This window comes from Coloeus monedula (genome assembly GCF_965178545.1).
Source record: "Coloeus monedula genome assembly, chromosome: Z".
In the NCBI taxonomy this organism is placed as follows: domain Eukaryota; kingdom Metazoa; phylum Chordata; class Aves; order Passeriformes; family Corvidae; genus Coloeus; species Coloeus monedula.
The window spans coordinates 52,453,574-52,475,370 of record NC_138822.1 but is presented as its reverse complement, the minus strand read 5'-3'; the positions used below and the strand labels follow the sequence as shown (position 1 = coordinate 52,475,370).

The following is a 21,797-nucleotide window of genomic DNA, read 5'->3' as shown; positions in this document are numbered from 1 at the left end:
TAAGAATACACATTGTAGCTGAGTTAGTGTGGAAAACAACTTTCAGTCTTCCACTCAAAAATTGTTTATTATCTCCTGTATTTCAAAAAAGAAGCTCTAGAATTTTCTTGAAAGCAGTGATTTGTTGGACTGTACATGCATAGTGTATGCTCACAATCTCAGTGTATTATGTTGCCAATTGGCAACAAATTGTAATGTGTTGCTTTCTATTTTTGTGGGTTTGTTTTAACTAATTTATATAAAATAGTGCAAGTTTTTTTACTAGCTGCTTATGTTCACTTAAGAGTGTGTTAAATTTAGTTTATACTTTTAATTTTCAGAATAAACTATATGAATGTAAAACACCTAGTTGGTTTCCAACAAGATTATTTTCCTGAGTAACTTAGAATGTGTTTTAGAATGCACGTTAAAATAGGCAAATTCTGAGATGTTCTTTGTTCTCTTGATTATTGGCCAAAATCTTTTCAGGGTGAGCAAGAATATGAAAGAATTATTCTCAGATATTGAGTATTGTAAATGATCTCTGTCTAACTGTATTCACGTTTATTTACTGCAATTTTAGTTGTGTCTCTTTTGAGGCACTGATTGGGGCAGTAATTTAGGGTGTGTCTGCCCTCATGGCTTCTTTCTAGGTCTGACCATAGCAGTGGTGACTTACAGGCACTGATCCCATAGTCTCTTTTGCTGAGTTTGATGTGTAGGATTTCATTTACTCTTAAGGAAGCAAAGGAGTGAATGTAGACTCAGGTTAGTGCTGAGGATGCAAGAACCTCTGACGCGGTTTTCATGCAGTCTCCCTGACAAAGCAGAGCAAACCTCAGAAGTTAAACCCAGCTGCTCAAGTACATCGAAGTTGTGCTGAGACCACCTGAGTTATCTGTAGGATATCCATACAAAAAGAGTGATTCTTCAGAAACATATGAAAAAGCAATGGGAGAGACATGGCATACAGTTCACCAATACATCATTTTCAGCTAATTTCCTGGTTTTTGCTATTTTTCTGCAACAATGCACTGAAATTCATATTTTTACGTACTTACACTGTAATTGTGCTCAATCCAGAAAATTGGCACTCCATTTTAATTCAGTCCAGAAATGTTTGATGAGAGCTCAGGTTTGTTTTTTGTTGGGGGTTTTTTTGGTATTTTTTTTCTTTTAAGTTTTGTTTGGTTTTAAAGCTGAAGTTATTTTCAGATGTGCCCAAAAAGACATAGAGGTACTGTCCTAACCCAGGCAAGTGTCCTTGCAGTGATACATGCTGTGCGCCAAGGTCCACATGGGCAAGCAGTTCTGATTTTATACTGAAGTGCAGTGGAGGGCAGCTGTGTGTCATTGGGCCTGTAATGGGCACTGACACATTCTGTTGGGATTATTGATTAGTCCATCCTGGGTGTTACCTTGCTAGCCAGGCAAAGGCCTCTTTTCCCCCATCTTTCAGACTACAGAATCAACGCAGATATGTCTGATGTGCTCAGAATAGCTTTGATTTATTGGCTTCCAGAATGCAGTAGTTGCACAGGGCTACTCAACAGTTTCCCGAACAGCTTCGACTACATCATTTGCATGTCTTACCACTGTCGTTTATCATCCTTGTTCTCCGGTTCTCTGCCCTAATCCTTTCCTATATAAACACCTGGCCTTTAGTTACTTCTGCCCCATGTGTTAAATCCATCCCATGCCTAATGTTTTACATAATGTAACATGCAGTCTTGGCCTTACATGCTGTTACTGATACAACACCTCCCTAAAACGTCCCCAGAACTCTGTTACCTCTTCAGTTACCTGTGAAGTTCAGCCACTTTGTTCATTTGATGAGACACTAGAACAGGTTGCCCAGGGAAGTTGTGGATGCCCCATCCATGGAATATTCAAGGCCAGGTTGGACAGGGCTCTGAGCAACCTGACCTAGTTGAAAATGTCCCTGCTTGTTGCAGGGGTTTGGACTATGTGACCTTTAAAAGTCCCTTCCAACCCAAACCATTCTATCACTACTGTCAGGATCCTTGAAATCTGACCATCCATCATGGCGCTGTTTTGTGACTTTAATCACCTCACAGCACTGTTGATCTCATCCAGCAGTCTTCTGAAGTGATGATCCATAGTTTCCCACACCCTGCTAAGTTAGCTTAATCTCAGGCCAGAGCCTAGCCATTCTGCCCATAACCTTAACATGTGAAACAAAACCGAATTTTGCCCTGAGGAAGGGGACAGACTTGTTCCTTTGGCTTGTTTAAGCATGAAAGAAACTTCAAGCAAAAGGACTTTTATTTCTACCATTTTTAGGAGACTCATCTTCCTGTGAGAGAACAATTTTATACTAATTATATTTTAGATTTGTATATGAGTCTTTAAAGCTTACTGATACTGCAGAAATCCCAGAAGTAATGTTTGCCCATATTTAGAGTGATCTGTTTGAATTGATCTGACAAGTATGTACAGGATCTTTGGGTGCCTAAAATGGCATATCGAGTGTTTTAGTCTTTTTCCTAATCATGTGTCTTGGGTAAATTAATGTGGGTAAACTGAGTTCTGCTTCTTTAAATTGTTTGTGCTGTTTATCACAATGAATTTCTTGCTTGTGAGGACATGATCCATCTAGATGGGAGAGGGTTACTCCCTCAACAGTGCAGGTACTAGGTAAATAATACACCAGTGGAGTCAGTGTTGAGTAGTAGTTTTGCCTGTTTCAAGATAAACCCAAGTGCAATACAAGGATTACAAAGAAAAGCTGAGTTCAGTTTTGATTTTCTTATCTTAGGGAAATGGGCACTGCTTCCAACTTTTTCTCTTTCTTGTCCCAGCCAGCTGATAGTCCCCTAAATGATCAAATATAAGTGATGGGAACAGTTCAAATGATTTGTGACTGATAAAGATGCATACAAATATTTTTTGTTACAGAAAAAGTGGTGTTGCTGCAGTTGTTCAGGGGACTGGAAAACCTGCAGATCCTCAGCTGCTGCAGATTTCTGACTGTGAAGTCAACAGAGCCATGTTGACTTGTTTTTATGGCTCCCCACTTTTCTTGTTGTGCGAAAAGAAAATCTCTTTTAAAATACTGAAAAAACATGCCCCAGGAATGTGATCAAAGACAGTATTTTGAAGTATTACCAAACTAAACTGCTTTTTGAGTGCAAACAGTAATTTTTTCTGTTAGCGAGGTATCTAAACCTTTGTTGAAAAAACATTGGAGAAAAAAAAATAAAGTAATTTTGTTGATGATTTTATCTTATATTTTGATGATGTTTTGGACCATCAGTAACATGCTAAACCAGTGATTAATACTGGATAAATAGAAACCAAAAAGGCAGTTGCAGATTTAAATATTCTACATTTGCTTTGTATTCAATCAGTGTGGCAATAACACAATTCAGTATCACACCACAAAAACACCTGCATCTCTTAATTCTGATTGTAGCCCAACAGACTGGCTATTTTCCTTCATTTTGTTAGTTGTATGATTTTTATTTTAAAATTACTTTCCAAAATAGCAGTTGCTCTCCTTTGGAATTCTGGTTTAAACACAATGATTTGTAAATGTGCTTCTTTATTATTTTTATATTTTTGGGTTTAGTGACATGTTTTAGAAAATGTTACAGGATGAAATTGCTCATGAGAACAGAGGAAAAAATTGCGCCTGCGTGAAAAATACATAGCTTTAACTTTTTCTGTTCATGACTTTCTAAATAGTTTCTTCTGTTGGCTGCTGTTTTGCTTTATACTAATGTCATCTCTGTTTCTTGGCATGGGCTTCTGCTCAAGGCTATTGTGAGTATGGCTTTCTATTTACTTAACACTACTTTCAGTTCATAGACAGTTATTGAGTTGGGATATTTTTTCTTTTTGAAAGATACTCACTGTGTATGAAGTGAGTTTAAAATTTTTAAATTACTTCAAAGTTTTTATTCAAAGAGCTTATCTAAACGTGATTTAACCAGAAAGTGGAACACTGTAAGTTGTACGGTGATTTTTATGTGTCTGTAATCAAGAAAGATAAGAAACACAAACAAGGTGACATTTTTGCTACACTCCAGTTAGAAATACTCTACTCCTTCTAGTTTCTGTGGGGATGGGAATTTACTTCAACTAATTTGCTACGTGTCTTCATGCAAGTTGCAATGCAGTATTGGTAGGACAGCTCTTCTTGAGATTTTGCTGCGCTTTCCAATACAAAGTACTGAACAAATTAAGACAACTGCCATAGAATTCTGTCATTTATGGATCTTGCTTTTATTGATCTAGTTCCTGGGAAAATATTTGTAAAGTTTTAAAGGGTTCTAATATTACTACAGTCACACAGCTGTGAAGAGAAAGGTTGCTACCACAGAGGCTTTACAGCTGTGATCTAAAACTGAAGTAAAAAAGTTGGATTTTGGTTAGAGTGACAAAATTGCATGTTTTCAAATAATTTTTTAAATATGTTAGAGTTTCACAATATATTAAAACAAAATATTTAACTTTCTATTTTAGTCAGTTCTTCTGAAAAAGAAACTTGAAGAACATCTGTAAGTATTTTTATTTGCCTGTTTTGTTTGCAGTTTGAAATGATGTGTTTTCTATATGGCGAGGAAGGCAGATACTCATTAATCATGGATCTGGAAAATATGCAACTAAGAGACATTAGATAACACAGGAATATTTGGGAATCTGCTGTTCAGATTCTATATTTTTTTCTCGTAGAAAACCATTTTGAAAGTAAGAATGATGAGGGAACCATCATTTTGTGTTGGGTAGAAAGCTTTGCTTAACGTTGTGCAAATCATTGCTCAAGAGGACTAAGTAATTTTCTTCTGAGGAAAGCATGCTAATATAAACAAAATTAATTTGTTTACTCTTTAATATACATTATGGGATAGAAGATAATACTTTAGGAAGTGCTATCATTTTATTGTGCTCTTTTTGCACATCTTTTATTTCCCTGAAAGAGTATTTGCTTTTTGACTGGCTTGCAAAAAGAACTTTCTGTTGCCTTTGGGTTTAGCCATTCTTTCTCAATGTAATATCAGTATTCATTTTAGGCCCTCATTGTACAATTAGCTCTTAAGTTCTAAGTTAAGTACAGTTACTGATAAAGAAGCTGTTTGCTGTTGCAGTTCTCCATACAGAATGATGGTTTTCATCTTATCTAACAAATATTTCTACAGTGATATTGTCTCTTGTCCTTAAGCCCCACAGAAAAAAATCAATCATCCCCTTAGAAATAATCTATCTCTGAGGGTTTTCTGTACTGCTTAGTGCTCATTTCAAGCACAGTAATACTACTGGGGAAACAATATGTGCTTTTGTGGTTTGTAACAGTGAGAAGCTCCATGAAGCTAACAATGAGCTACAGAAGAAACGAGCTATTATTGAAGATTTGGAACCAAGATGCAACAACAGTTGTGAGTTACCTGTGCAGTCCATTTCTTTTCTTTATAAATTATTTCATGTGCAACATCTTTAATTATAATACCTAAAGGAGGTATCAGGTAAGCAAAATGTACATTTTTAATGGAAGGGACATGTATGTTGTTAATTTCTCTGGAAACTATGGTGACCAAAAAGATGCTCTTAGCACTTGAAATGCATGGGATCACATTTTAGAAACCACTGTAGTAAGAAATCATGGAATCATAGCATGCTAAGAGATTAGAATTAACCTTAAAGATCATCTAGTCCCAAACCCCAATGTCATTGGCCATAGAAATACCAGCTCACTGCCATACTGCTGTTGAACCTTAGCTGTCCAGAACTGTCATGTCTCGTTAAGACCCTAATTTAGAAGATCCTTGCTGCTGTAACTGGCTCATCTTTACTTCCAGTGTATATTCCTTCAATGTGTTTTCAAAAATGTGTTGTCATTTGAGCAAACTTTCAGTTACTGGTCAAAGAGAATATAAGATATGTATCATATTGCTCAGAGGGCATGCAGAACCCTGCATCTAGTTGGTTTTTAGCACATTATTGCTATATTTTTTCTAGAGAAGTAATGATGGAGGTAGTCTGGTTTTTTTAGAATACTAGTTGTTATAGAACAAGGCAAAAAGATTGTAACCAATGGTAGGTTTTCTGATTCGTGGTAAAATTATTTTATTCATAGTAAGATGGAGGAAAAATAGAAAAAATATAATTTTGTTTTCTGAGATCTGAGAAGTTGTATAGAAGATGTAGAAGTAATAGTGGCTTGACACATTCTTACACCAACACAGGAAAAATCTGTGCAATTAAATTGTCCTACTGATCTCAATTGCTGCTTAAGAAAATGTGAGAGGAAAATTAAATTTAGTATATTCATGTTACAGTTTAGCAGATTTAAGCAGGAGTTGTGCCTGTTAGGAATTATTCCTCTTACATAAAATAAGAAAAATCCTATTTGTCTGTATTACATGCCAAGATATTATAGTAGCTGTAAGTCTTTAGTAAACTGGTTTTCTAAATGTGTTCAGTAATATGATTGCTTTATGATTCAATTTCTCTTTGTCATAATTTTAAAAAGCAAAATTATGTCCCAAAAAATCAATTTTATGAGATTTTACAGGAGTACATATTTTTAATGTGTTTCTGAGTTGTACAGTAATTAAATCTGTGATATCTACCACATCAGGTTTCTTATGTCAGCTTTTCTTAACTGAAGTATTTTAGCTGTGTCTTAAATGTCTCTTGTAAAACATGAAAATATGCATAATATAATGATGCTATTTTCCAATGTGTGCGTCTCCTGACATAAAGCACTTAAAATTGAGGAATTACAAGAAGCTTTGCGGAAAAAGGAGGAGGAAATGAAGCAAATGGAAGAACGATACAAAAAGTATTTGGAAAAGGCCAAAAGTGTAAGTAGATGTGTTCCATGTAAATGATCCCTCTCTGACATAGACTGTATTACATGTCCACTCTGTGGGAGTAAAAATGGAGGAGGTATCTATACACAGTAACAAGTAAAAGAGAAGGAAGGCCTATAGATTATCATCTTATTGTTTCAGAATTTAATATGGATTAATTCTACAGAAGATTACCCCATTTTTGAGACTCTTTTATTGATGTTTTTCCTCAGTAAAGTGATCTTTTTGACTGGATCACCTTCAATAGCTGTTACATTTCTCTGATGATGTTCAGCATTCTCTTTGCCTTTACTGCTTAATATATGCTTCTGTTGAGAAAGTGATTGATATTTAAGTACTGAGGATATGGGTATACTACTAGCTTTAAACTGGCAATATTGTGGTCTTAATCATAGTCCCCTTCTCTTACTATACTTGGCTATTTCGAGTTTCTTAAAAGCGTGTCCGTGTCTTTGGATACATATCATTACATTGGAATCTGTAAGTAGGTTCCTAATTTGGCAAAACTTTATGCTTTCTTCCTTTACTTCTGTGGAGTTTCCTGAATGACTTCTTGTGAAATGTCTTCAGGAAGTCTAAACAAATTTCTCCTCTGTCCCTTGGCCCACCCCCCAATTTTTCTTGGTTGTTGCATCTTAGAGTATATTCCACTGAAAGATGGCTTTTCCTTTTTCAGTAAGACTTATTTATTTTTATGTACTGTGTTACTATAGGGTATTTTTATATGACAGTAGAATTAATTAGGTTAACTTTTTGTAATCTTTTTATCAGTTTTCATTTTGAGTTTTATTTGTGTTTGGTTTGGAGTTGTCTTCTTTTTTTCTCATTGTTGTTATTGATGGGTTTTGGTGCAGGGTTTTTTGTGAAGACCAGTAGAATCATTATAGTATTCCGCTATGGAAAGTGTATCCAGGTCTAATGAGTATTTTCTTAGAAAAAAACATGCTTTTATAGAAGATAATAGAATCATACAATCATTTAAGTTGGAAAAGAGCTCTAAGATAATCATTGAGTCCAGCTTTTGTCTGATCACGACTCTGTTAACTAGACCATGGCACTAAGTGCCACATGCAGTTCCGTGAACACCTCCAGGGATGGTGACTACACCACCTCCCTAGGCAGCCCATTCCTATGCTTGACAATCCAGCCCAAACCTTGCCTGGAGCAGCTTGAGACTATGGTGTCTCATCCTGTCACTGACTGCCTGGGAGAAGCGGCCACAACCCCCATCTGGCTACAACTTCCTTTCAAGTAAAGAGTGATAAGGGCTCCCAGAGCTGTCTTTTCTCCAGGCTAAACACCCCCAGCTCCCTCAGCCACTCCTCATAGGATTTATATGTTTACCATACAGTAAAAATATCTCACTGAGATTTAAAGCATTGTTTTATTTCAGCATCTGGACACAATTCTGAAATAGGTAGAAAGAGAGAAGATGAGAAGTCTTATTTCTGTAAAGCCAGAGGTTGTTAAAAAGTTTCAAGCCATTTTCTATTAAAGGCTTAATGATTCAGGCATTTTGCTGGATTTGTTCTTGGTTTAGCTTGGTTTGCTGGCACTCTTGGATGACACATACGAATGTACCAGGTGTCCCTTCATCTTTTTAGTAGCATGGTGGTTATGCATGTGCCACAGAGTGCTTCTTGGCTTAACAGAGCTACCTAGAAATTACAACATCTGGTATTTTAGGTTGGTGAATCATGGCAAATTCCCATAAGGACAGAAGCAGTCCTTCTTCAAGCAGGAGAAATTGACAGGCAGGAAAACCATAACTATAAAGAGAGAAACCTTACAGAAGATATTTCTATCACTGTGGCCCCAAGGTAATCTAGCCTGGGTTAGGAGCTACAAATGTGATTCTGGTTTACTGAACCTTTTAGGTATCACTTTTTCTTGTCAGTAGTTTTGTTTCAGAGTCCTGTAAAAGAGGGCCCTGTTCAGAAGCTCTAATATGGCATGCTTGATGAGAGATATTTTAAGTTACTTTTTTTTTTTAAATTTCTTAACCTAACTTAAAAAGTTTTAATTCCTTAACAAGATTGCTTTTGCAGGATTTAATAAAAGGAAACTGGTTTTCTCTTACAGGTCATCCGCACATTAGATCCTAAACAGAACCAGGGTGCTGCTCCTGAGATTCAGGCACTGAAAAATCAGTTGCAGGAGCGGGACAGAATGTTTCATTCCCTGGAGGTAGTAATCCTTGTGTTTTGTGGTAAAAGCTCATTGCTTTTTAGTTAGACACTAATACTTCTATTACACTTTGGCTTTAAATATATGGATTTTTTATGTTTTATAGAAAGAATATGAGAAAACAAAAAGTCAAAGAGAAATGGAGGAGAAATTTATCGTTAGTGCCTGGTACAATATGGTAAGAATCTCCCAAACCTTTTAATTGAAAAGAAGAAAAAAAAAAAAAGGAAAGAAACTATTAATACTATTTGTTTCTGGCATATTTATAACAGCATTCATTCATTTACAGTATTTTTGTTTGAGAAGCATTTTCCAACACACAAACACAGAAACAAATACCTTTTAGTAATTTTAAGTTATATCTATGTAAGAGTATGTTCCTACAATAACCTTGGGGAAAATAAAAAAAAGTTTGTAATTTTCAAGTTTTAAAATCAGAAGTGGCTCAGATCACTATTTTGTAATCACAGCCCTTTAGTTATACAAATTACAGTGCTCAAATTTACTTTGATTCACCACTCTCCCGTCTTTCAGTTGTTTCTAATGAAGGGGCACAATCAAAGCAATTCAGTTAACTTGCAGTTCAGCTTAAGTGCTCTGAGAAACAATCCCTTTAACCTGGGTGCAAATTTAGCCCCGTATGAAGAGTGAGGGCAGCAGCAAGACCCTCACTTAAATTATTGAAAGAATAAGTTTGAATAGAAGGTGTGATCTGTGCAGCCATACAGCTTTTTCTGGGCCTGTGTGCCAGGAAAGTTGTCATTCACATCAGCTGTGTTCAAGACATCTCTTTGGCAGACTGGTTGCATTGAAACTTCTCTTCATACAGAAAGACTCCTTGACATCTGTAACTTTCACTCTGCTCCATCATAGAATTCAAATTCCTTCTCTCTGTATTCCTTTGGAAGAGTTTCCTTCTTGCTGTTCTACATCCTTCTTGTGTTCATGGATAGCAAGTCTGAACTCAGGCAGGGTGTTTGAATTGTTTACATATTGGAGGTATTTTCAAGTGACCAGTGTCCTTAGCCAATTTTATAACAATAGTCCCACTAACAAGTAGAAGACAAGCCGGAGGTAAGATCCACAGTTCAGTGACCTATCATGAACACCAAGATGGTGACAGCTTTGTCTGTATCATTCTTTAGTTAGCCTCTGCTTTTATACACAACTGCACAACCCACCACAGCTTTCTTAATTTCCTCGTTGCATTTTTGCCTGATAAGAACATACTGTCTCCAAGATGTGCTTCTGACATATGAGCTGGTGTTTCCACAGAGGATGATAATACCTAAACTTTTTCCAGAAGAAAAGTACTTTTTCTAGCTCAACATGCTGAAAAGAGCTGGGAATTGGGGGAAGCCCTTTTGAAAAGAATTATCTAATTGCCATGAGAAGCATATTTTGGGTTCTTAGGTGGTTACTCTAAACCTGGAGAATGACTGCAGGGAAGGGGAAGAGTTCCACACAAAGTATTAGGAAGAGTATCTAACCTTTGCCCTTGAAAATATGATGCTTTGTGTATGGAATTCAAACTAGTTTAGTCAGTATGAAGGCAGAAATAATGAACAAAATGCAAATGAATAAAATTGTTCAGTGTTCTGTATTGGTAATCACTGAGAATTTCTCTTTGTAGGGGATGACTCTGCATAAGAAAGCAGCAGAAGACAGACTGGCTAGTACAGGCTCAGGACAGTCCTTCCTGGCTAGACAAAGGCAAGCCACGAGCACAAGGAGATCTTACCCTGGTCATGTCCAGCCAGCAACAGCAAGGTAGAGAAGCCTTGCCCTTAGAAAGAAAACTGCCCTGTGATCCAGGCCACTTTTATTGCAAGTGACAACATTCAAGGAAAATAAACCAGCATCCTTTCTCTTTCTCCCTTGTTACTGCTATTATTTTACAGTTCAGGAAAGGGTTATATTATGCTTTCTCATTGTTCTGTAATGCCCTTTGCTTACATTTTTTGGAGTTCATTTCTCTCTGCATTTTCTGAATGTGCCAAAATTTTGAAAACATCTAGAGGAGTGCTGTATAATAACAGTCTTACTTGTATGAAGCCTGGTCTCTTACGAAAAACCTCATGTGGACATATGACAATGTAGATTTCTTACCACAGCTGGTACTTTTGTGCCTATAAGTGTTGTTATGCTTTATAAGACTGTTTTTGTTCAAAGGGAATTAGCTTTTTGTTTCATCTCCTAACCTGTTGCTTCAGAAAAACGCTGAAATCTCATTACAGAAATGCAAAGCTAGATTATAGTATTATTGTGAAATATATTTCATACTAAAAAAACTCACCAATGCAAAAAAGAAAGATTGGGGGGTTTTTTTAATCTCGTAAGTGCAAAGTTTGCTCTTATTCTTGGCATTTAGGGAAAGAGGGTGATTTTTTTCCAGGTTTTTCTTTATCAACTGGTGTTAACTCTTTTGCTGGTAGAGATGAATACTTTCAAATGATTTATTCCACTCTTCTTTGTCAAGTGTATGCTTAAATACATATTCTAAAAAGGTGGAGAAGTATTTAGAATGTGCTAATATGCTACTCTATCATCCATTTAAAAAGGACATTTGTTTTAAAATTTTATAATTATGGATGACCAATACATAATGGATCAAGGCCCTAATTAATATTGTTAATGTATTCCAGTTGTCATCCCCTACCAAAAGACTTGCTTTTAATATATTGATTCAGGGTATAATTGTATCAGTTGCCTTACTAATGGTACCAGTGCCTTCAGGTGAGTTTATTGCTGACTTTGTTGGAAACTGGCTGTGATTTGTTGTACTGCCTTTTTAGTATATAGCTGATTAATTGTTGTAACACCTTCATGTTGATCACTGGATGGAGGCTCCTCCTGTTTAGGTTCTGTTCCTACAGAGTTGTGCTTTTTACCTGACCAGTTCTACGCATTCCCTATCATTTTTGACAAAGAATTGATGGACATAGAGAACCTGAGTATTGGCTGGAAGTTTCATATATGTACCCTCGTGTTGTGATTCAGTTTTAAATGGTTTTTATTTAGAGACTGTTTGGACCCTAAGGTGCATGCAGTCGGTTTAAAAATTTATTCTTTCACCTGATTTTAATGTCCTCCTAAGTGGAGACATTGTTGCATAAATGCCCTTACAGAAAAGACGTACTAGCATTTATCAATCATCCTGGCATTTATCAATCTGAATGTGTATTTTAATTCAAAACTTGGGTGCAATGAGCAAAGGTAATTAAAACAAGCACACCTAGATTAAAGGGTAATAAACAGGTGAATGACATTTTAAATTACTATTGTTTTATCCTGGAGTACATCATCTGTTTTAATCTGGGCTAGGAAATGCATTCAGTGTCTGAAAAATATTTTCAGTTCTAGTTACCCTGCCTGCCAGAAAACAGATGCTGAATTCTACACATAGTTTTGTCTTGTATTCCTCACATTTGGAAAAACATGGTTTTCTAAAAATTTTCTGTACTTATGCAGTGTATGACTGGTATGGGCTATGCTTGCAAAAATTAGATGAGACATTGCAAGTTTCTTGTGTGCAGAAAGGTAACAATGCAAAGGGGATTGTGGATAATTTCTGTAGCTCAGTGAGGTGATACACTCAATCTTCTGTCTTACTGAGATATAAAATGCTCTGTATACAAAATGCTATCTGTAATTATCTAGATGATTGCAGTTTGTGTGGGATATCTTTTACTGATTTTGTTGTGCAATCGATTTTAGTAACTTGAAGAAGTCTTTACCACATGCTATATGCGAACAGGAGCAAGACCACTCCTCTGAGGGAATTTGATGTTCTGCTTGAGGTTACAGCATTTTATATCACCCAGAGCAAGAACCTAAGAATACCTAAAGCTCCATTTTTATTTTAATTTTAATCTAGCTGGCTTTTTCTGTTACTAAACTGCCAAGGGCTCTTTGTGAAAGAAAGGGATGGAACCTTAATGGGAAGTTTTCTCTCTTAATTTTGTCTAGTAATTTAATTACTTATTGCTGTTAATTAGGCATAGGTCTAAAAGAACTTGAACACAATCAGCACACTAGAATAAAAGTAATTGCTTTTAATATGTTACTATTTGTTTTACTGTTTTGCCTCCAAAGTTTTGATGACAGGCTAATGCCCTTCAGAGTTAGGAGTGAACAGATGCTGGTTAGAAGCCTTGTCATATGCTTTTACTTTCCAGTCTCTCATGGCTTCTTTTGCTTCTTGGTGGTTGTTGGCTTTTCTCTTCTGCGTTGTGATTCTGTCTTTCCTTTTTCCTTTGAGACACTGAAGTGTTTTCTGTAGTTCCCTTCACAGATAGATAGCATCATTATATAGTATCAAAGAGCAACACAAGACTCATATTGAATCTGACCTTTACTGTCGCTCATAGTAATTGTTAGGCAAGTGAACAATCATTCTGTCTTTGAGAATTTACAAACTTGCAGAAATTCTGGTATTTCCCAGAATTCATGTTGAATATAAAAACCTAAAAATGTACTGCACGCTTACAGACGTATGCTTGGTTGCTGTCCAGTTCCAGTAAATCATTTGTTCTGTCTTCTATTAGTGATTAAGAGGAGTTAAATTCTTTGTTCTTCAGTGCTTTACTTCTTTAATATGCTGCATACATCCATTGTTGATCTTTGTGTGGATGAGTGCAAGTGGTTACCAACATTAAACCTTCTTTTTCACAAGAACAGCTTCTTTATTAAAAGGGTTCAGTTTCATTATTTCCCTTGCTTGTTATGTAGCTTTGTAAGCAGTGTGTATTAAGAAAAAGAAGGAGTTCAGACTGTGACTCCAGGGAATAAACACATATATAGGGGAGCTACCAGTGAATGTTCTCTATTTGTCATACCTTGAGTAATAAAAGAATATAAGCAAAAACCCCAACCTGTGAAACAGAATTCTCTCAGTATGCTAGATAGTTCTGAGAAGTTTTTAGGAATACTTTTTTTCCCTGAGGCAATAAAGGCTATTTAAATCAAAATTGTAGTGGTAATTACTAAGCCAGTGCTATATCCTGTCCTGATACACTACAGAAAAAATCCCCTACAACTGAGCTTAAAGAGAAAACGTTCTTCAGGGCAGAGATAAAACAGCTGAGGAGTTCATGAGAGTACTTTTCTGGGTACTGTCCTGAGGATCTGCCCAGAATAATCTTTCTGACAGATTTTAATTAATACCAATAAAAGATAACAGATAAATGGATAAATATTTTCATTGTTCAGAGCCGAAGCTTAGTTTCTGACCTAAAAGGATGTATGTGCAGTCCAGTTCATGTACTTCTGTGGAGAGTTAAGTTTTTAGCAGATCTGATCATTACAGGAAAAAAATATTCAAGTTCCATGTTTTCTTGATAGCAACACATAACCACTTGGATCATAACATGTATTATCTAAGTGCTGTGAAAATGGAAGTAATCTGATTTAAAGGTTGTGTGTTCCACCCACAGTACAAAGGTAAATACATATCTGGAATATTCACCTTTATGTATTGCAAAATGAAATAAATATATCATGTCTATAAGATGCCTTTCATTCTGTTTGGAAATAATCAGATGGCAATCTTCTCCTGTTCAAGTGTCAGTTGTGTTAGCAGTAATGCTTCTGCAAGTTTTCCGTGGCTCTTTGTTCTGTAAGGAGCGCTGGCATTTTTGTATGTGTATGAAAGAATTAACAGTCAATATTCCTATTACTGCTTTATTATGATCTGAAATAGTAAGTGGCGTGTGTAAGCTGTCAAGAAAATTTAAAACTTTTTGGCAATTTTAAAGTCCTTGGTATTTTGACATGTGCTAGTAGCTTTTGCTTTTCCTTTCTTCTCTAGTGTATGAGACTATACACTTAACAGCTTCCTGGATGATTTTTAGTGGGTTTAATTGTCCTGATGTGTTGACATTTTCTGAAGATTTGGTAGTTGGAAGGTATTTTAATGTCACCACTTGATTTTCTTCTTGTTAGTGATTTGGAGGAAGACTATCCTGAATGTGGCTAACTTTTTTTTTCTTATGAAGTAAAACAGTATTTCAGTTTTACGTATTGTATAGAGATTTTTTATTCTTGCCCAACATACTGACTTTTTGCAAGGATTGATGAGGGAGGTATTTTTGCACTCAGTCAGCTATGCAATACTGACTTCTTACGGGTTTTTGCACATGTGTTTTAGGTAAAATGTGGACTCTGTGTGGTGCAGTAAGATTGTATTGATAAACTTCAGTATCTCCTAACCAATTCTAGCAAATTTTGCAGGCATTTTCCTCGTCTGGCATTGCATAAATAAATAGCTAAAAGGGTTTATCAGGATATATTCAAAGTGGTGAGGTTTTTTTGAGCAAATGTCAGATTCTATGTAGGATCCTAATCATGTCTTCAGTTTGTCACTCTTAAGGAAGCAAGATCACATCCTGGCATGGCTGATTGGATTGCCTTACTGCTGTGATCTTTCTTCCTTCTGGAAGTCCAGAAAAGTAGCAGAAGTTTGTCAGTGATCCTGCAGGCTATAACTAAAAATAAGGTGTGATTTCTTTGGTATGAAAATGGAGGAGACAGATGCAAGCAACTAGTCAATACAAGAATCAGGAGAGCAGTATATCTTTCACCATTTTGCATTTTGATGTTCATTTTAAAAGGAATTAAGAAGAACCTGAGTTTATTGGGCTGGGTTTTTATCTTTTTAATTAAATTTTATTTTTAATGGAGTAAGAATTAGAGTTTTTACCTGTGTATAAAGCAGAAGCTGTCATTATCAGCCACCACAGCCTCAGACTTCTTGCATCTGGTACAGTGAAACCCTGGAAACTTTGATTCTGTTGCCAGCTCCACTGTACCATTTGGAGGTGCTGAGGACCTAGCTAGCTTCATCCTCTTTTTTTCTTTGACTTTATTTTTGTGGATTCATTAAAATATTGGGACATAAAGTTCATTTTTAAAATGCATCGTCTCTTCAAATTAGACAGTGACTGAATGTCGACTGGGGGCTCTAGGAAACTTGACAAATCATACCGTCCCATGAGGCATTGAAACAGCACCTGGCAGTATAGCCAAGACAGCTTCCCAGACAAATAGTCCTGATGTCACATTGTAGTCAGTGGATCAGTAGGAACTTGGGCTGACTGCTGTAGTCTAAGTCCTCATCTGCTAGGGGATGGTGTTGCTGTCAGCTTCACTGTGGTCCAGATTCTTACTTCACCTTTGGGCCTTGCCAAGGTAGTACAGGCCTATCCTGAGGCGTATTTCTGCATTAGTTGGCTCTGGTGGCAAATCCGGAGTTTGTTTTGCTGCTGTTTGCTGTGCACGTAAAGTCATTCAGAAAATGGCATATCCTTCAGTCCCCTTTGCATGGGGTGTCACTTCCAGACTGAGAGCAGATTTCATGTCAGATAAAAATTTCTTGCTGCTGTCTTGCTGCTCTGGGTCTCAAAGACTGATCCATACAACATGAAAAATACTGCTGGTAGAGGGAAATACAGGTCAGTTGGGCAGCCTTTCCTTTCTGGTGCTGACTTTATTCATTGCTTTGCACTAGAGAGGTCCTTTGCTATCAGATGAGGTTAAAATATCACATTTCAGAAAGAGGAATGTGGTTGTTTTAATCATTACAAAACCAGACATTTGTCAGCACTCTGAGGAACTGTTAACTACTGTAGCATGACACAAATCTGAAACACTGCAAAAGCAAGTATTTCCACAGGTATAGAGTAGTTTAGAAATGGAATTTGAATCCCTAATGATTATACCTAACTTGAAAAGAGGGCTAACAAAGTTCAGTTATTACTGTTAGCATGCTCACATTGTTAGCCTGATCATAAAAGTGGATGGAATTTTAAGAGAAAATCCCCAGTGGTGTAGTATTTATGGGGTTATAAAACAGCTGTAATGAGACCATCAGACTTTTGATTTGGATTTGAATTTGGATCAGTTATATAATTTAAAATATTGTAAAGCAGAGGTTATTGTTCACAGCCACAAAAGGTTAGTAAGCTGGAGAATAAACTTATTTCCTGGAGGCATGAGTGGTTTCGAGAGAGATTTTAAAGCTTTTGTTTAGCAGTATTGGCACAATTATAAGCATTACATTATAAGGCCACAATTTTTAAATTGTATAGTCTGCTTTGTATTGTTGTTGTCACTCCTCCCTAGACGCATTGTCTGCTGCATAAACTGTCTCTTTCTACAGATGCTGCAGATGCAGTGACAGGTTATGCTGAATTAATTTACCCTCACATCTTGCATCTCTGTTGTCTTCTATGTGTTGCTGCCTCAACAGGTGGCTTTAAAATAGAGAAACTGACAGACAACTAGAACATGATAAGAATTTCTAGTCAGGAAAGGGCACTACCAGATGAAATTTTACATCCTTGAAAGATAATACAGTGTCCCGAGACCTCTCAAAAGTACTGCTGACTCAAAGAGAAGCCTACAATATCACTTCCGTGTATGTGCAACGTACACTTGAAGTGCTACTAAATAGTAAGTTTGAACTAAATAATAGCCAGGTGAGACTAAAGGAGTAGATTGTATTCATTTATGCACAATAGAGCAGGTACATGCTTATGTAGCTTGAACTTTTAATTTTTTATAGAATAACTACAGTGATCTTCATATTAATCCTGAACTGTGTAACTTTATGCACCAAGCAGTGCCAAGCAAGCTTAAAAGACAATGATTGTTCAAAATACACACCCCCAAGGGCTTTGAATGTGTTGAATGTGTTAAATTTTTTATTCCATTTGATATGTATCTCTCTGTTTCTGTTTGTTTTTCAACTGTGGTTAGTATTCTGGGTGGATGAATGAGAAGGAAAAGAAGAGGGATACACAAGCTACAAGACTTGTAGCATAAATACTCTTTTTTATCTATTTAACCTGGATTGTCCCAAGAAGCATTCTTAGAATCATTTTTGACCAGTGCAATACAAGGGAGAAGGACATGGGGAAACAAGCTCTAACTTCAGTCTGGTGAAGCCAATTTGCTCTTTGCAATATGAAAACAAAAATCGACATTTAGTGCTGTGCCAGTGCTGTGTAGGGACATGTGTTACGTGGGCGAAGTGGAAGCACCGTAGCTGTGTCAGTAAAGCGTTCCGTTCCAGTTACACTGGAAAGAGGGTGCATCAGTGAGGATTGAGAGCTGTGCCAACCTCTCCGATTCTCTTCCAAACTTAGATTCCCTTCTGCAGCACTGTGGAGTGCTCTCTCAACTGCTCAGTGACTCTACTCAGCTTACTTTAAGAAGAACATGTATAATTTTCTGGCAATTCAAACCTGTATTTGCATGCAGTGGATAGAACTTGCCAGTGCAGTGGGGCAGTGATGCTGAGCCTCATGCACAGGATGAGCTCTGATGAAATTTAAATGCCTTCAGCGGTGCTCAGAGCTCAAAACAGTCGTTGACTCTGATTGTCTTTTAGCATGTAAACACATGCAGTATTGGGTGGGCACCTTTCACTTTATCTTCCTTTGGTTCTTTAACAGTTGTACTCACAGACAGCAGGAATGCCTGAGACTTGCTCATTGCCGTGTAAACTTATTTTCCGTAGCTTTATTAGTTAAGAATGGTGCCCTGAAGAATTTTACTCAGAAGTGTGTAAAGTTTAATTACAGCTAAATTTAGATATTGACCAAGGCTATTTTGGTGCTTTTTCCAATTACTGGCCTGTAACCTTCCTGTTAATTTGAAGAGTTGTTTGGCAACGGTATTTTCCCCGTGAATTTGCACAACTCTTAAGTAGAGGTGGCCTTACTAAACTGCTTTGAAAAAGACCTGTTCTGTTCTCTGTTTTTTTTTTTTTTTCAACAGTAATATGTTATCTGCTTTTTAACTTTCTTCTTTATTCTTTTATTTGCAGTGATGTGGTTGCATGACCTGCAGCATTATTATAACAGGGACTGTTCAGTGCATGACTTGCTTTTCTGTCCAGACTGCATAACCAAAACTTAACCAGTTCTACACTTAAGACTCATGGCCATCTGATTTCAAAGGGGGATCTACTTGCAGAGAAGCTTACCATCCTGGGAAGTGGCTTTCCCATTTCCCACTTCCACTTACTCTTTCTCTTCACAAAAAGTCTCCTATGAGGCTAGAAGAGAGGAAATCCAGTATTCACAACTCAACAGGAGGCGTTCTGCAAACTGACAGAGCACTGTCAGCTCTCCATCTTACTTCCACCTGTCCGCTTTATTTAATTCTGATTAACAGTATTAACACACAGACTTCCTGCAACATTTTCATATACCGAACTATAAAAATCTAGTCTTAATGAGTTCCTAAAAAAGGCCTTTTGGTTACTGTTAAAATTTCAAAGCACCTGCACCCTTAAAGGATCCACTTTGAATCTTAAAGTAAAGCGAAGGAGGTATTTTACCAGGAGAAATGACTAATGAATTGCTGCTTGGCGATCCCATCTTCCTTAGAAAACCAAGCAAGTTTCATCTGATAATCTCCGAGCCAGGCAAACTACCGGGTGGTATTTTGTTCACAGGCATTGCCTGCTTCCTTAATATGTATATACACAGTAGTTTGTGGCTGTTGTATTTTTCTCTCTACATTTGAGCTGTGTTGTTGGTTTCTTTCAGAAACTTTTTTTTTCTATCTGTGTACAATTGTTAAAACAATCTGAGGAAAGACCATGAATGGAGATAATTATGAAAGTCATCTACACTTTCAGTATTATGCAGACTGTCCTTGCCAGTTTATAATTTGGATTGTTTATCTTTCACCTGTACTGTTCTTTTCCTTTCTTTTTTTCTTTCTTCTGTCACAGTCTTAGCTATTTAATTTCCAATTGCACTAGCTTGGCTGTTTCTTTGTATTTTGAAGTTTAGCTATAAGATTTGCCATATGTAGACGGTGTAACTCAAAATGCTTTGTACTGCCTATATTAATTTAAAAAGCTGCTTATTTAATATTCCTAAATATCTGCACATTTGTACTACTGTATCTTTGTTTTGTATTGGACATCCAGTACTGGCAAGATTCAGAAGACGAGGGAGTGCTGTAGTGTTGTACATTAAGAGGTTTATTGTATAGGAGTTAGTACGTAACAAACAGGGAAAGGGGCTTTCCAGCCATAGGACTGCTGGAAAAACTGAGAAGTCTGAATGCCGAGTACCTTAACAGTTTGATTTAAACCCAGTTTTAGAGAAACCCCATTCTTGCTCACTTGAATCTTAATCCTGCAGAAATACTGATATGAACTCTGCTGCCTCCAGGAATTTTGGTTATTTAGGCAGTAGCAGAACCTCCAGCCCTGTTTGCCATGGGGCACCCCTGCGCTGAAGAAGCGTTGCGTCCACTTGTCTCTGCAGTCTCTTCTGGTCACACATACAGTGCCTGCCTCGTCCCTGGCCCATCAGGTGGGCTCTGACAGAGCCCCACCTCGTGCACAGAGACACCTGCTTTTGTCCAGCCCTCAGGGATCTGATCCCACAGTGTCCGTGGCCTTGTGCAGAATGATATGGAGATAGGACAGGTTTGTGCCCCACCAGAGCGGGGGTGGTCTGTGCTGCCTGGCAAAGGGATGGGCAGGCAAGAATGGGCTCCAACCAGGCCAGGCAGCAGAGTGAAGGATAAAATTCAGATCCCAGTGAGAACTGTGGTGTTCTCCCTTTCTGGATACTGTATCAGGTACTGTGGCTACCAGATGCTCTGGCTGACAGCTGTCCGTAAAGACTTCAGATGGGGATATGTCTTTCCTGGTCCACCAGGGCCAGGGACAGTGAAGTCTGACGTGACCTGCAGCCAGGATCTGGGGTTTGGTGATAACGAGTCAGCTACTCCTGCAGCAGAGGCAGCAGAATTTCATCAGACTGAGTCCAGCCTGAGAGCTGAAGGATTTGTGTCTTTCCAGGTCCTAACCATTGAATCCCTTGTTATGTGTCAGGGCAAGTGCTACTAGTAAAACTTCTTTTAGTTGGGTGTTAAAGGCATGGTATGTTTTTCATTTGCAAGTGCTGCTCCGGCTGGGACCGCACCCTGCCCCAAGTCAGGCTGGGTGCAGGATTCCTGAAATCAGGGCACTGTGCTGGGCAGGAGGGGATTGCTTTTTTTGTGCACCTGCCTCCACGGGTGTCCCAAAGTGATGCCGAGCAGTACCTCATTTCTCCAAGTGGTCTGTGCAGATTAGAGACTAAGTATCAGTTGTTCTTGAGCCTTGACATTTGTATGTAAGTGTGTTTAGCTTGACAAAAGTTGTTTGAGTTTACTAATGCAACAGAGAGATGCTGGGTGGAGCCAGTAACTTTCAGCAAGGAGCTGGCCACTTTAATTAGATTAACCTGGCATCTCTGCCATGAAGTGGTTGTGAGCTCTCAACTCAGAGCTGATCTCCAGCATGTCTCTGATATACTAACTTCATTTGTGCTGCATAGAAAAACTCTCTTACCTTCTTAATAGCAGCTTGTTTGACAGTCCTGAATTAAATGTTGATCAATTATCAAAGTAATAACTGTTTGTGAAGTTGCCAGTGATATATTTTCTGTAAAAGAATGAATTCTTAGAGTGTCAAAACATTTATTTCCCATTTCAGTTCATCTACAAATTGTGTAACTACCAGATTGTTATGGTAGCAATATTAATATACATACGTGTATATAGATAAAAAAACCTCATTAATGATAATTGGAATCAAAAAGTTTAATATTTTTTCCCAGTCAAATACACTAATGCTTCCAAGGTGATAGAAGAGTGTACAGTTGTTAAACAAGTTGTAAATAAACGCTTATATAAAATGTAAATGCTTGTCTTCCCTTTATTTGGTACTTGGTTGCAAAGTGCATTTCCTTGGGCTCTGCAAAGGAGGGTGAATGGCAGGTG

At 37.4% G+C, this 21,797-nt stretch overlaps 1 protein-coding gene across 2 annotated transcripts in view; it reads left to right on the top strand.

Moving 5' to 3' along the window:
* Positions 1-21,695, top strand: part of HOOK3 (hook microtubule tethering protein 3) — an 87,375-nt gene extending 65,680 nt beyond the window's left edge. Inside the window, exons 17-23 of one of the 2 annotated variants that reach the window (XM_082301642.1) lie at positions 4,468-4,502; positions 5,296-5,378; positions 6,706-6,806; positions 8,898-9,002; positions 9,109-9,180; positions 10,636-10,772; positions 18,832-21,695. In XM_082301642.1, the coding sequence (XP_082157768.1) occupies positions 4,468-4,502; positions 5,296-5,378; positions 6,706-6,806; positions 8,898-9,002; positions 9,109-9,180; positions 10,636-10,772; positions 18,832-18,847 (549 nt within the window). In that variant the 3' untranslated portion in view covers positions 18,848-21,695. Of the gene's footprint in view, positions 1-4,467; positions 4,503-5,295; positions 5,379-6,705; positions 6,807-8,897; positions 9,003-9,108; positions 9,181-10,635; positions 11,041-18,831 lie in introns of those variants that run through there. The other variant, XM_082301643.1, reaches the window with a different exon arrangement.
* Positions 21,696-21,797: the final 102 nt, after the last annotated feature.